Source organism: Vidua chalybeata, chromosome 5, assembly GCF_026979565.1.
Source record: "Vidua chalybeata isolate OUT-0048 chromosome 5, bVidCha1 merged haplotype, whole genome shotgun sequence".
Lineage (NCBI taxonomy): Eukaryota > Metazoa > Chordata > Aves > Passeriformes > Viduidae > Vidua > Vidua chalybeata.
In genome coordinates this window covers 19,506,197-19,520,740 of record NC_071534.1, presented here as the reverse complement: position 1 = coordinate 19,520,740, position 14,544 = coordinate 19,506,197, and the positions used below count along the sequence as shown (strand labels likewise).

Sequence of the window (14,544 nt, the reverse complement as noted above, 5' to 3'; positions counted from 1 at the left end):
TAGAGCCACCCAAGGAGCACATTTAGAGTGGTTTAGTGAGGAAGTTCTGGAACAACACTCCCACCTGCAGGGCCTTCTGTTTGTTACAGCTGGCAACCTAGTGATAGTCTGAGAGAAAACAACTTCCCTTCAACCCAGCACCACAAGCTCATGCTCAGATTTTAATTTGATGCCAAGACTAACATCTGGGTCACAAGCCCACCTGGCTAGAGGACCTGGCAACACTCAGCAGTGGTGCCCTGATGGCATTAATAAATCTCGGAAGGACACTCAGCTATAAACATTCAAAGGACAACTTTCTCCATGTAAGAGTTCTTCCTTGGAGAAAGGGAAGATTGTGAGTAGCCAAAATGGAGGAGTCATCTCCATTCCAACCTGCACTCTTTGAATGCCTAAGCATGTCAGAGAGATGGTTTAATATATGCGTTAACATGAATTGGAGAGGCCATTCACACAACTGAGTCATCCTAAAGAGAGGAATGCTTGGAACATAGCAGTTACATGGTTCGTCTTCATCACCTGTCATAATAATCACTACTACAAAGGCAGAGAGACAGTATCTGCAACAATTATTTAATCAAACGACATATAAAAAGTTTTTGCAATGACTGACAGGCCTGACAGGGGCTGTAATCAGAACCCAAACTCCAGGGTTATTAGAGTTTAACGGTCTTTCAAAGCATCCTTCTCTTAATGCTGGTCCAAAACATTTCTCCATTCAGATACAGTACTTTCAATGCTCCCTGCCAAATAACACAGGTAGCAGGAGCCTTATATCCTGAGGAAGGGGAAAAGATTTTATTTGGCTTGATCCACCCTTCTACATCAAGAATGCAAGACACGCTGGCTGCAGGAGGATAATTATAAGGACAACACACCTCAGAGCCAAGAGCACCTCAGTGGCTTTAGCCGGCCAGTAACAAGCTTTGCCCAGAAGCAGAGCTGCTCTGCAAGTCTGACACAGAGGCACTCACTGGCAGAGGCACATCCCCCATGTGCCATTTCAAACATGCCAAGGAAATGCCCAGGCCTGACAGCCAGACTGGAGAAGCTGCAGAAAGACTGGAGCTGCAAGAATCCCTGTCACGAAGTTTATGGGATCCCAAAGTATTCCCTCTCAAATTTACGGAAATCTTCCTCAGTAAACACAGTGCCTTCGGGCTTCTTCTTTTCTGTCTTCTCTGGAGGCTGATCTTTGGACTTCCTGCCTCTGTTCTGAGCAACAACCTTCAGACAATATAGAAATGGAAAAAACAACAGTCATTGTTATCCAGACCAAATCACAAAACAATGATTTTCAAGCTCACCTGCACCATCCCTGCTGTTCTACAAGAACCCTGCTATTTTCCAAAGTGCCTCCAAAGAAAAGTGAGAGGCAAACTACTGACGTTAACCAAAGCAGATCACTGGGACAACAGTAGATACCAACTTGTTATTTGGAGTCAAATATGAAAACTATTTTCTAGTAATTGTCACAGAGATAAGAACATAGATTTCAATTCACAACTTTCTGAAACTATGACCTTCTTTTTTATTCCCTCACTCCATGACACAAACCAAAAACCCAACAAGCTGGTGGAATTCCCTCAGCATTTTCTAATACACTGTCACCTCCTGTCAGAGTCTCTAGCATGAGAAACACTGGCCTAAACCACTTTGTTTGTTTGTGTAAGTTGACAGCCTATATTTCATAAAAACAGCACAAGATTCCAGCACTGTCAGCTATTCTTCTCTTCAAATCCTGCCATGAGACTACCTTTTGGGGAAGACCATTCAAGAAATTCTCAAGTTATGAGAAACACCATTTAGGAAGCTGAGTAATTCCTATTAGATGAGCTAGCAGCACATCTGCTTCCTTGTTAATCAGCCTCCAGCTACAGAGAAGGCCAATTTGATGAACAGTAACGACAAGGTCTGAACCAGGGCATCTCTGGCAGCTGAAACTATGAAATATATATTTGGTAATTAAGAAAAGCCAACAGCTGTCAGGATATTTTGAGGAACCTGATGTGGCAGGTGGATGGTGAATTGCATGATATTTTAAGGTCCCTTTCCACCCAAACTGTTCTATGATTCTATGATTTTGACTAGTATCAGAAAATATCATAGGGGGCAAGATATCAACAACAGTTTAAAGTGTACTAAGTTATTTTGCCAGGGCACACGGAAATTCCTCAAGGCCATCTGTAGACAGAAACTTAACTTGACTCTCTCGTGTAAGGTGTAAATCTGGAAGATCCAGGGATGATTCCCATTCACCTGTGTTCCTCAGTGGAAACAGACCCCCCCATCCCAAACAGAAATGAAAGTCTTACTTGTTCTGTGACAGTTTTGTCTGCAACAAGCCGTCCCTTTAACATGTACTTCAGGTTTTCTCTCAAGTGATTCACAGGCTTCTTCTTATGGTACTCCTCTGGAGCAAAGCAGAAAGTGACAAAATACATCAGCTGCTCATCCAGGCAGCTCACAAGGACAGACACAGAAGGATCAGCACAGCCCCGGGAGAAAGACACCGCTACAGTTCAGGGATAGGGGTGCCCACAAATGAGGCTGTGTTTAAAGTGAGCAACACCAAGAGGGCATGCAGGAGAATGGGACGGGATGGGGATGGGATGGGATGGGATGGGATGTGATTGGATTGAATTGAATGGATACAGCAACCGGCAGCGTGGCTACGGGACACCACAAGGGTCCCCGGTACGAGGTGTGTGGAGGTGTCGGGGCTCACCTATCGCCGACTTCACGACTCTGCCCTTGACCGTGGCCTTGTTCCTGCCGGGCTCCGGGGCCCTCTTCCTCCGCCTCGCCGCGCCCGCCGCCCTGGGGCCGGCCCGGCCTCGCTGGAGTCCCGGCGGCGCCTTCGCCCGGCCTGCAACAGGAAGAGGGACGGAATCACTGCAGCCGTACCGGGGAGCCCCCCTCCGCCAGCCCGCACAGCCCCGGCCCCGCGGGCTCACCCGGCGGCTCCAGCAGCTCCAGGCCGCGGCGCAGCAGCGATGCCGACATGGCCGCGCCGCGCTCCCGCCCGGCCCCGCAGCGCCCCGCGCGGCCCGGCGGGCGCGCGCACCCCGCCTGTGAGGGCCGGCAGCAGGAGGACGGGATCCTGTCGGCGTCGCCTGGCCGCAGGACACGCAGCAGGGGCCATCAGCTAAAACACAGGAATTTTCACCTCAAAACGAGGCAGAACTTCTCCGCGGTTAGGGCGGCAGAGCGCCGGAACAGGCTGCACGGGGAGGTCGTGGAGGCTCTGTCTCTGGAGACGTTCAAAATCATCTGGATACGGTCCTGTGTCATCTGCTCTAGGTGACCCTGACTTGGCAGGGTCTGGAACTAGATTGTGTGAATATCAAGATTATCTTAAGTCAGGATGTTCTTTGATGCAAGATCTTTGAATACTTTCAATGCTAATCAGCAAGAAAAAAGACTTAATCGGTGTACCAGGCAGCAGCCAGCATCCCTTAGTCAAGGACATCCAGGAACTAACAAACTTTAAGGATGTAGTAAGTCAGGATGTTCTGTATCAGAACAGATAACAGTTAGTATCCCTTACTCAAGGATATCCTGGAACAAACAACCTTTAAGGATGTAATAAATCAAGATGCTGATGTATGTCTATGTATATATTGCTAACTTGGCAAAATACTCAAGGTCAATCCATGTTCTCTATAATACTAAAAGTCATGCCGAAATGTCAAAAAAAAAAAAAAAAAACCCTGGCCAGGTGAAGGCCCTTCCCCTGAGCCTGCACAGAAATTAACTGGAGTTATGTAATTACTCTTACTAACTCATCACAAACCCTGAACTTCTGCATATAAATGATGGTGTGGAGAGTCTGGTGGGTGTGCTTGGTTTGGGGAATGTCACTGAGCACCTGGGCTCACACAACTCTGAAATAAATAATCAAGTCTCTCCTAAGTGTGTAATTATTGGCTTGTTGCACACCAGGTAATGAATCTGATTTTGTGGACAATACAAGAGGTCCTGCCATCACAGGCCAGGAAGAAAGGGCATGGTGTCATATTTTGTCTCAGCAAGGCCCCAAAATCCAGATTTAACTGTGCTAGACTCATCAGGCTGAGAAGTTGACTCTGCCATAAATTACATATATAATTCAGTTACTTTAGTCTATTTGTTTAAAGCTTTCTTCTCCAGTTTTCACCCCTCTAGAGACTTCATGCTAATATCTGCTAAATTTAGCTATCATTTGAGTAAAGCTTATTCAATTATAACTAGGGCTGCCAGTAACAAGCTGACACTGGAGGAGAAAAGAGGTTTATTCTCCTTCAGACATATCCTGCAGGGAGAAAGGGATACAAATGACTCTCATTGTTTCTCATAGTACTGATCTGTAACAGGGACCAATAACAGTTAAACCTCTTTGTATTAAAAGACAGTGGTTCTCTGGAAATTGTTCTCCAGCCTCTGCAGATGTCACCTCAATGCCTGTGTTTTATTGTTCCTTCTCTTCTGAATCCCTGGCTGGATGGATATCAGCATCCTGTGTCAGTTTCTGCTAGTGCTGCTAATACATTTTTCTGGACAGGACTTACATGGTGCCTATTCCTGGCTTCAGAGCTGGGGAACATTAACCATTTACTGCTTGTTCAGCATATCACTTCTCAATCCTAGTTTTCCCTTTAATGAGCTATTTTTAAAAATTGATTTGGAGGGACAGTCACTGGATATATGATGCAGAACATTTCTCCATTTTCTTGTTTTCTGTTAGTAGCTGGTGGAAAATTGAACCTGCTCAGCTCTGCCAGATTTGTCCTTCCAGTTGTGTGAAAGCTCACAAAGTTACAGAGAGGTTATTGTAGCTTTGTGAAGAAGCTGAACAAGCCATGAATTAATACCCTCTTGCTGAAATTGAAGAGAACAATAAAGAATATTATAGTCAGCAGAAAAGTTGTTACTGCTGGTATATGCATATTATCTTCATCTTGGTCAGAGTGAGATAAATGATAACTGCCAATGCCATGGGGAAAGTATTTTCAAAATACTTCATCAGTCAAACACTCTCTTTTAGCCCCTAAAATACAATTTACAGGTTGTGTGTAAGCTGTTCATGGTTACATACACACAGTATATTCAAGACAGCTTATTCTACTGATTAAACATAATTTATTAGGAACACCTAATACATTGTTACACATGCTTTGTGTTAGAATGGTGCAACCTCATAAATGCCTTATGCAGGCATCTGATGGAAAAACATCTTTTTTGTCAACACTGCAAAACATGTTTAATGAATTAGTGTGATAGAAGCTGCACTGATGTATTATCTGTTCATGGAACACACATCCCCTTTTCTACCTCAAAAGGAAACCATTACCATCTCATTTCTATTTCTGTTGTGCCAATTAATAACGTTCTCAGTTACATAGGTGTCTCAGAAAATCTTAGTCCCTTCTTATTAAATACCTTTAGTAGCAAGGACCCGTAATGCAGGCAACTCCTCCTTTGACCAGCAAGGCTGGGTGCAGACTTGCTGTGATTTTAGTCAGCAATTACCTGCAGAATAAAATTTAATGAGCACACAGGGGTCACTTTGCTGAAGAGGAAGGCAAGGCACTTTCTTTAACTGCATTCACGGTCTCCTGCCTCAGAGTCTGGTCAGGCTCTTGAAACTGGTGAGTTCACCAAGAGGTTAAATGGATGCGCACTTTGTGGTTTGACATATTCCCCAGGCTTGGATCTGTTGCCAAAGATCACGGTCTAACATAGGCTGTGGGGTTTTTAACACTTGGTGAAATCACGTACCTATTATTAATACATTACATTTCTTCATCTCCTTTTAACAGGATCTGGCAGCTTTTTTCAGGGCATGATCGTTGCTGTTTCTCCTGACTGCATTCTGGAGGCAGCTGTGTTTGGTCTTACCAGACATGGTGATTTCAGCATCTGTCCTGTTCCTGCTGGGTGGCTCTGGTACAACCAACACCTGCCACACTCATGCGTACAGAGGAGCAGAGTCTTCCTTTGCTCTTTGACCTTAATAGAGAATTATGCTCATATTTCCTGCACTGCAAAACAAGATAAATTTGTTGGCTTATATTAGGAATGTAAAATCATCTCTTAATATGAACTGGGTTTTGCCTGTGTAGTGTATGTTACTTCTACTATAGCTGTAGAATGTAGGCATTTGGATCACACAATGTCTTCTCCATGTTTCAAACTGCAAAATATCCTCTGCTGACCTTAGATTAAGTCAACTACCTGTTTCTGATAAGTCTGCTTTATGCTGAGCACAGCATATGAAATGCTGTATTTCTCTTTACAGGAGCTTCCCTGGCTTTATCAGTCTCTCAGTGGTGATATGCTCCTTGTGTCATCATGATAAATACATTTAACTATGCCTTTCTTTTACTTTAGTCACTGTTGACAGTAGCTGGGCAGACCCTACAAATAGCTTTCTCCAGACTATTATTAAAATATAGTACATATTTTAGTAGGTACTATTAAAAACTTAATGTTATGAGACTTTGTCTATGTTAGTACAAAAAAACCCCCAAAAAACCACAAAACAAACAAACAAACAAACAAACAAAAAATCAGTATTTCATTATACTGTTTTAAGGCCTCTAAGGCCTCTATTCAAATTAAAATTTCATCCAAGATGAAAAAAATTAAAATTTCATTGCTTTGCAATCCCTCAAAAATCAGTTCAGCTAGCTCTTTGAAGCATTTTGGGGACAGAATGAACGCCAAATGGTTTTCATTTAAATGTATAACATCCAAATAAATCACTACCTTAGAGCCTGAATAATCTGAATTTAGATGGCAAAACCCACAGGTGCTGCATTTCAGATTGGGAATGCCTTTCTTTCTGAAGTTTAAGATGTCTTCAAAAGCTTCCTGACACTAATGTTCATGTTTTACAGCTTTCTTTAAATCTCATGCCTCAGTGGGTAGCTGGCTTTTCAAGTACTAAATAACCCAGCCTACAGATCAGTTGGAGTTTTAAGTAACTTCCATATGTGAATATTATCAGTTCACTTTCTGCTTGCTTTCTTATGGCATTGAAAAATGGTAATTTTTCCTGCTTGAATATGCAGATAAAGTTCCTGGTTCATCTTGGAACAACTATTATTTCCCTATTATTCTGGGCTTTGGAAGACATCTGATTTAGCTTGTTCCACCTTATTATTCTGTATCACGTGCTAATAAAGACATACCTGATATTCATGTCTAATCATACTGCTGTCTGTAGCAGTTCATAATAGCTGTCTGTTTGCTCTTGCTTTATGTTCCAGCTTCTGGATTCAGGGGGTTATGTAGGAGTCTCCGTCTGAAGGACTTTAGTGAAGGATGTGAGAAGACAGAAGCTAAGGGCAGCATTAGAAGGAAAATATAACAAACACAAGCATTTATTTAGTTTAGGGCTTTTTAAAAAACCACAATTTTATGATTTTGGGAAATGGGATCCTGATGTCAGAACACTTGGTACAGTCCACACTGACACATATATCTGTATTGTCTATTCCAAATGAATTAGACTGATTGTCAAGCTGATTCATAGCAGATTTTCACCTCAGCATGTTTCTTCATATGTGGATTATGGAATGTGCTTTGCTTTAAGCAGCTGTCCAGCTTTACCACTTCCCATATTCTGTATTTTCTCTTGAACAGCAATACCAGTGCTGCTGTCATTACTATTTAGCTGTGTTTGCCAACTTGAAGCAGTTTGTGCTGTGGTCACTGTTCCTACAAAGAGCCATGGATCACTGTACCTCAAGTGCACAGGAACCTTTGTCCTTTAACAGTGTGACATGCCTTTGAAAAGCAATTTAACTTTCCAGCCTACTGAATTTCAACAAGGGCTGGGCAAAACTTTCATTCATACACTTGCATGGATAAGTATCTAGTTATTTTAGACTGACAGAAAGTCTTTTATTATGGTGGTTTTTTTTTTTTTTTTTTTTTTTTTTTTTATCCAGTGCAGACATCTACCTCTTCCATTCACTTTTCAGTGACCTGTTCCAGTTCACCAAGAATCTGGCTCTGCCTTGCACAGGTTCTGTGGATAATGTTGGAGCAGGTTAAGATTAAATCAGCTTCCCGCTGTGCAAGATGCTGTAGCAAGAAATGAACTCTTCCCCCGAAAGAGACATCCTATACAGAAGAGATAAGGAAGCACAAAGATTAAGCAACTCTCAAAATCCTTGTCCCCTACCTGTTGTTTTCTTTTGTTCCAAACGGAAAGAGAACAAGCATCTGTAGTAGCTCTGCTGGTACTGTAAGAGCCCACTTTGTAGATAGAGGAAATATTTTTAAATACATAAAATATTGTATTTGGAAAAAAAAAAAAACCAAACAAACAATCAAGCCCTTCTTCAGGGCTTAGAATATCAGAAGAAAGCACTTTGCTAGTAATAATTTACATAAAGTACAGAGTTCATGTCACAAGGTTTTTGTGGCCAGAAAAATGGGGTTTGGCATCCAGACTCACAAAAATGCCTGAAAGTCCACTGCCCTCATACTTTCTATATTTCCCTGAAGGGAAAATTCTCTTCAGAAGAGCATCTGCTGGTCTCGCAGACCTAGAGTGGAGCAGGTGAAACAGTTCTGCAGCTGGAGGGGAACGATTTCTCTCTCTGTTTCCCACTGCTATCCTTAAATGTCAAAAGGATGAAGGAGTAGAAGGATCCCAGGTCTCAGAGTGATTGACTTTTCCCTGTTCCTTCTGTGGGCCATGGACATGGTTTCTGGGTCTCCCTCCTACCCTCCCCACCTTCTTCATTCCTGCAGCATTGGCTCTGGGAGAAAAGGGCAGACTCACTGCCACTGTTTCCTTCAGTTTGAAAGACCTAAACCTATCCTGCTGTAGCTTTTCTTTTTCCCTAAGAACCTAGGAGAAGATGCTAAAGATCCTTTGGAGCAGAGATGGGCCTGAGTGAACAAAATATACAGGAGCTGTGGAACTGCTACATGCTGGAGAACAGGTGTAACACATGGCAGACACAGGAAGAGGCAAAGGCAGGGCTTGGAGACAGTACAAGTTTGCTTTGTAGATTTTCAGGCTGAATGAAAAGCATCGTAGAAAAGTGAGTAAATTGTGGACAACACTTACTGCCACATGTACACATTGGGAACTACCGAAAACTTTAGAGATTTAGGCCCCTATCTTGTTTCTTGGCAGTCTGACTTGTTAATTTTTGTGGTTTTGTGTCACTGGTACTGCTGGATAAGAAGTTTAGAGCTATTTCATGGAAGTCTTTGCAGACTCTTCCAAGGTATCTTCCCTTTTTGAAACTTACAGTTAGTGTGGGTTTGATGAGACTTACATCAGCATCTGAGCCTCCAAGTTTACCAGTGTAGGTACACAGTTTGTGGTGATTAGGAGTGGGGCTATGACCAAACCTCATCCCTAATGGGCTACAGCTGTGAAAAGCAGGTGAGCAGCACTGAAAGCAATGAGACTTGGGGTGCCCGGGTGCACTGACCAATCACCAAAGGGAACAGAGGGCACACAGGTGCAGTGCATGAACATGAGGGGCATAAAAAGTTGGGCTAAAGAACAAGAAAGGCAGATACTTGCAGCCTTCTGGAGTGAGCTGCTGTTACTATGTAGGGGCAGATCTCTGAAGCCTTCTGATGTGGTATGTGTTCCTCTGTATGGGCAAATGGGTTGAAGCTTTCTGAAGCTGTATGGTGCTACTCTTTGTATTGTGGCTATCCCAACTGTGATGTATGCTGAGGTATACCAGGACCTTTGTTTTCCTTTTAAATCAGCTTCAAGCCACTGGACTGTTACCTGCTGATTTAGTTTTTTGCTTTCTTGCCTCTGGATTTCAGCCTATTTTTTTCCCCTTTTGTACTTCTAGAATTGATCTTTCCTTTTTAAATTGCAGACTGACCTCCCTGGTTGACACCTGGCCTTCTTTTGTTTCACTTCTGGCTTTCCATTTACTCTTTATTCCTTCCTTACCTTGTTTGTTTCCTGCTTTGTGGCTTTCTTTTGTGTTTTACTCAGAAATACAGGTCTTCCATGCTGGAATCTGAGAAATAAACCCCAAGAGAGTTCCCCACTGAATACAGAGAAAATGGACAGAAACTGAAATGAGGCTTTTGGGGCAAGGTTCAGTGTATAACATTCCTTAACTAGAGGATTTGTAGTGGTTCTCTGGGCATACTGTGGCCTTAGATGAAATAACACTTCTTCTAGGAAGGATGTATTTCATCCAGGTTACAGTAGAATTAATGATGTCTTGTGTAAAGAGCTTGGAAATACACAGAGAAGATGTTGCATTAGAGCTGAGCGCTTATGTGTCCTCATGCTGTGTAGATGTGAAATTAGGAATGTCAGTGGCTGCTGAACATGGCTGCTTTTAAAGCAGTGATGAGGCGGTGGAAGGCTCTGTGTTTTGTTCCCAGCCTCTCTGCTCCTTAAAATGTTTACAAGCCCTAGAGCTGGCTCAGAATGCCGCGAAGTTTATCTAGTTATGCTTGTCATCAATTATTAAGGTTTTCGAGACAGACAGGAGGTGGGCTGGGGCCATCACGGGTTTTGCTGCCTTAGGCAGGCCTTGTTAGAGGATGTCTGTGCTGCTTGGTGCAGAGCAGAGCCAGGGGAGCTGGGGCAGCATTGCCTGCTGCTGCAGCAGCTCCTGCCTGCTCTGTCCTCTGCTGGCACAGCCCAATCTTCCCATGGCTGCAGCTACATCATGCATGTCCCTGCTTTGGTTGCTAAAGGTGGAACATCTCCCCTGCTGTTCCCCACTCCCTTCAGATTTGAAGGGCTGGATGTTTATAGCTGCAACACACACTGTGGTTTCCTAATTTCTGTGATTTTTTTCAGAATTGCTCAGAACTGCACAGAATAACTTGTGGGTTTTCTAAGATCAAGGGGAGATAATCTGTCCTGTGGCTGGCATGCTGCATTCATCAGTGTAGTGCCAGGCCTCTCTCTCTGTACTCTGCTTTTGTAATTTTTTTCTCTCCCCTTTTTCTCCTTTGTGCTCTCCCTCTAATAGCTGTATTTTGTCTTTCCCTGTCTGATTCCCTGCTTCCTTGACTGCTGTCTCTTTTTACTGCTTTTGCGTCTGCAAACAGGATCCGCAATTTCTGAGGCTGTGGGAGGGTGACAGTTCAACCTGACTTTTTACTATTTATTCTCGACTCCCAGCAGTTGAGTCTCTCTAAATGATATGTTTGGGTCTCTCCTCTCCTCCCCTCTTTCCTTTTCACCCATCTCTCCTCAGCACAGCTTAGGAAGCACTAAGGCTTTAAGTGCAAGCACTAAAGCAGGTACTTGGGGCACTCTCACTCTCTTGGGGTGCAGTGGCAGCCCTGGAGGTGCTGGGTACCAGACACCCATGCGCTGTGATGTGAGACCCCCGCGGGCCAGACTGCCTTTTCCAGGGCCACATCTGCTCTGCCTCCTGAAGTCCGGGGAACGAATGCCAACGGGAGACGAGACTGCTGCCATTCCTTGCACGGGTGCATGGTGCCACTTGGGCTCTCCTCACTAGATGTCACTGTGAGGCTGAGTTTTGCCTGCCACGACCACTGCAGCCAGGAGAGACGAGTGATGAGTTTTAGGAAGGCTCTGCCAGAAGCAGGGGGAGGACATGGAAGAGATTTTGAGGACAAACGTGGAGTTGCTGTAGGTTTTATGCATCACTGACAAGTTTTGGGAACAGAACCAGCAAGATACACAGGGGCTTTGGGGTGCAAATCCATACCACTGCCATGGAGCACACATCCTGGGTGACAGTCATTGGGTATTAGGGTGACTTTGGTCTGAGTCATGTTCATCTCCTGTTGCTCGCCATACCGGCTGGGCAGCAAGTCTCTTGCTAATTAGTGCTCAGCCCTGGATTGCTGTTTACTGTCCTATCTGCCAGCACAGCTTTGTACTCTGAGTGGCCATGGTGCTGCCTCTCTGACAGGGCTGTTGTGGAGAGACCCCTGGGAGGCACCGTGGTAGCCTCCAAAGACAGCGGGGGTGAGTGGTGGAGGGAGACTTGCTAGGGCTCGTCTTTCTTCTTGCTAAGGAAGCTAAGTGACTGGAGGTATGGGCCCCTGTTGCTGAAGATGTGGGGCATGAGTGCAAGGTGGGTCTTTTATCTCTTGATCTTGACTCCCAGCACTTGAATTCCTCTAAATCAAAAGACCATCTCTTTCCTTTCTTGTATTCATTGCTCTGCTTTTTGTTCCTTAAACTTTGTGAACTGGACCCTAGGATCATGTCTGCAGCCTTTGAGAAGTCCCTACTGAGCAGAACTTGTAAACTGTGTCCTAAGGGAGAGTAGCTAACTAATAAATGTCCCATGAACCACTTTATCAGTGGCACAGATGGTGTTTAGGAGAGTTAGTTTGTTTTATTTTTAAGTTAATCAACTGCAGTTCAAACAAGGGTTATGTGGAAAGCAATCAACTCCAGGGAAGCATTTTGGTCTGGCTGTGTGTAGCTGTACAGTGTCTTGTCTCACTGGGTACTCCATGATTTATTTTGGGCTGAGAGCACACCCCATATACATGTTAGCACCCACGTGAGTTTCTACCTGGGTGTACTTGCACAGATGGAGACAGTGCCATGGCAGGCACAGTGTGCGAGCTCCTCAGCTGGTGTTGTACGGCCGGATCACTGCGTACGGTTCGGATGGCTGTAGGTAACCCTGTGTGTGTGCAGCCTGGCTATGTGCTTTTACACAGGTGTCAGTGCTAGACAGGATGGGAAAGCAACTGGATCCAAGCCATCAGGACCTGCAGCCTTTGTGGCTGGCCAAATTGGTGGGGAGCCCCAGAGACTTCTCCCTGGGCTCACCTGGCCCTGCTCTTTTAGCTGTGTGCTGCACTGGAGGCTGAATCCAGCTCCACTTGTTCACGGGGCGAAGCACATTAAGAGCCACTTTATCATAGTGCAGCCCAATTAATATTTGATTCTGGTGAATGAAGGAGGGCAGAGAGATTAAATGGGGTTGCTAGCTGGGGTGGTGGGAGTGGTGAGAGGCAGACATGCTCTTTTTTTGTGCAGCCCAGAGGAGTAGGACTAAAAGACTTTCTAGGAGGAGGAATGAGGATTCCACCAGGCTGAATACTGTGTGGGGTGATGGAGGAGGAGCATTGAGCTGCTTGAACCCTCTGGGCCCTAATTGTATAGCTCTAATAGAGGGGACATGGCTAGTTAGCCAGTGCTGATAGAAGGTGCAGGACTTGAAGCAGTCCCCTTGGAAAGCTCTCTGCAGGAAGAAATGGGCAGATCCAGGCCACAGAGTTCTGAGGAGCAACTTCTGTGTCATTTACTTGATGCATTGGTAGATAGCAACTCAGTGTCAGTGGTGTGCTGTCAGTGCTGCTCAGCAGGATGTGTGGCTTTGCTTCCAGAACCCAGCCAGGTGAGATGAGGCAGATGGACTCTGCCTCATGGCAGAGGTGACTCCTCTGCCATCCCCTTGTTCGCAGAGCTGTCTCAAGTTCTCTGAAGGCTGGGTGGCCCAGTGGGTTTCAGATGGGTCAGGAGAAGCTGGTCTGGGCTGCTGCTACTTCAAGACTCTCTCAGGTGTGATTGTCCCTACCCAAGTATGTATCATTTCACTTCCCAATTGAAAAGCCAAATGAACTTTCCAGGCAGTTTGCAGTTTTTCTGATTCACTTGTTTGCTTTTCTTCTGTTCTTTCCTTTTTTTTTTTAATTTTTTTCCTTTCTCTCTTCTGTCTGTATTCACTCCTGGCAGCTGCCTGCTTGGAATTTTTTCAAGGGCAGGAGAAATTAATTTTCTTATTTCATATTTGGTGCAGAATAGCTTCTCCCTCTCCTCCATTCCCTTTCCCTGCCTTTTGCTGAAGTAAAGAAAGATATTTTGGCAACATTTCCTTTTTAAAATCTCCTTCTGCCCTCTTGTAGCTATTTGGCCCCTTGGCTGACAGTGTGGCTGACAATGTGCTCCTTTCCTGATCCTAGAGCTGGAGAATACACTCTTGGGCATATTGCAGAAAACCAAATGAGAGCACACCTCATGACAAATTTAGCTAAAAACAAAAGGAAAATAAATATTAGGACAGTCAGAGGGAGAGGTTTCTCATTATCCTTGGGATATCATCTCAGGAATCTCTCAGTAGCCTCAGGGGCTACTGAGCCCCTGGGAGCTGTCAGCATACAGAGAGTATCTCAGGGTCCAGTGTGGGACAGCAGATATGGGCTAACCCTGCCTGGACCTGGGAGTACTGCATGGAATACATTAGCCAGGAGGTGATAGAGTCAGTTTGCAGCAAATATCTGGTAACTCTACCATTTTGTTCTGGAAACTGTGGGGTTTTGTGGTGGATTTAAAATTTCTCAGCTAGGCATGAAGGAGCTGAAATCAACTTCCCAGTTCCCACAGCCCAGCTCTGTGTGTGTTGTACGTGCAATAATTGTTGGTAGAGCATATTTGTGAGATGTGGTGTTTATGTTACCTTTTATCAAGGAAGAATCGTTTATCTCAGCATTCTAATTATGTTCCATTAAAATGCAAATTTGGGCTTATGCGCTGAAATTGTCAGTACCATTGCCATGGCAACAGGAGCTTGAGGGAGGGGAATTGGAATAGGTGGGACTGTG

The 14,544-nt window shown here is 44.6% G+C and overlaps 1 protein-coding gene across 1 annotated transcript; it reads right to left on the bottom strand.

Annotated features, from left to right (window-relative positions):
• Nucleotides 1–552: 552 nt before the first annotated feature.
• Nucleotides 553–3,022, bottom strand: RPS19BP1 (ribosomal protein S19 binding protein 1). Its single transcript, XM_053944052.1, has 4 exons — nucleotides 2,958–3,022; nucleotides 2,729–2,869; nucleotides 2,316–2,413; nucleotides 553–1,227 (listed from the first exon to the last, which is right to left on the bottom strand). Exons 1-4 carry the CDS (start codon nucleotides 3,004–3,006, stop codon nucleotides 1,093–1,095), a joined length of 423 nt encoding a protein of 140 aa, XP_053800027.1. The 5' UTR covers nucleotides 3,007–3,022; the 3' UTR covers nucleotides 553–1,092.
• Nucleotides 3,023–14,544: the final 11,522 nt, after the last annotated feature.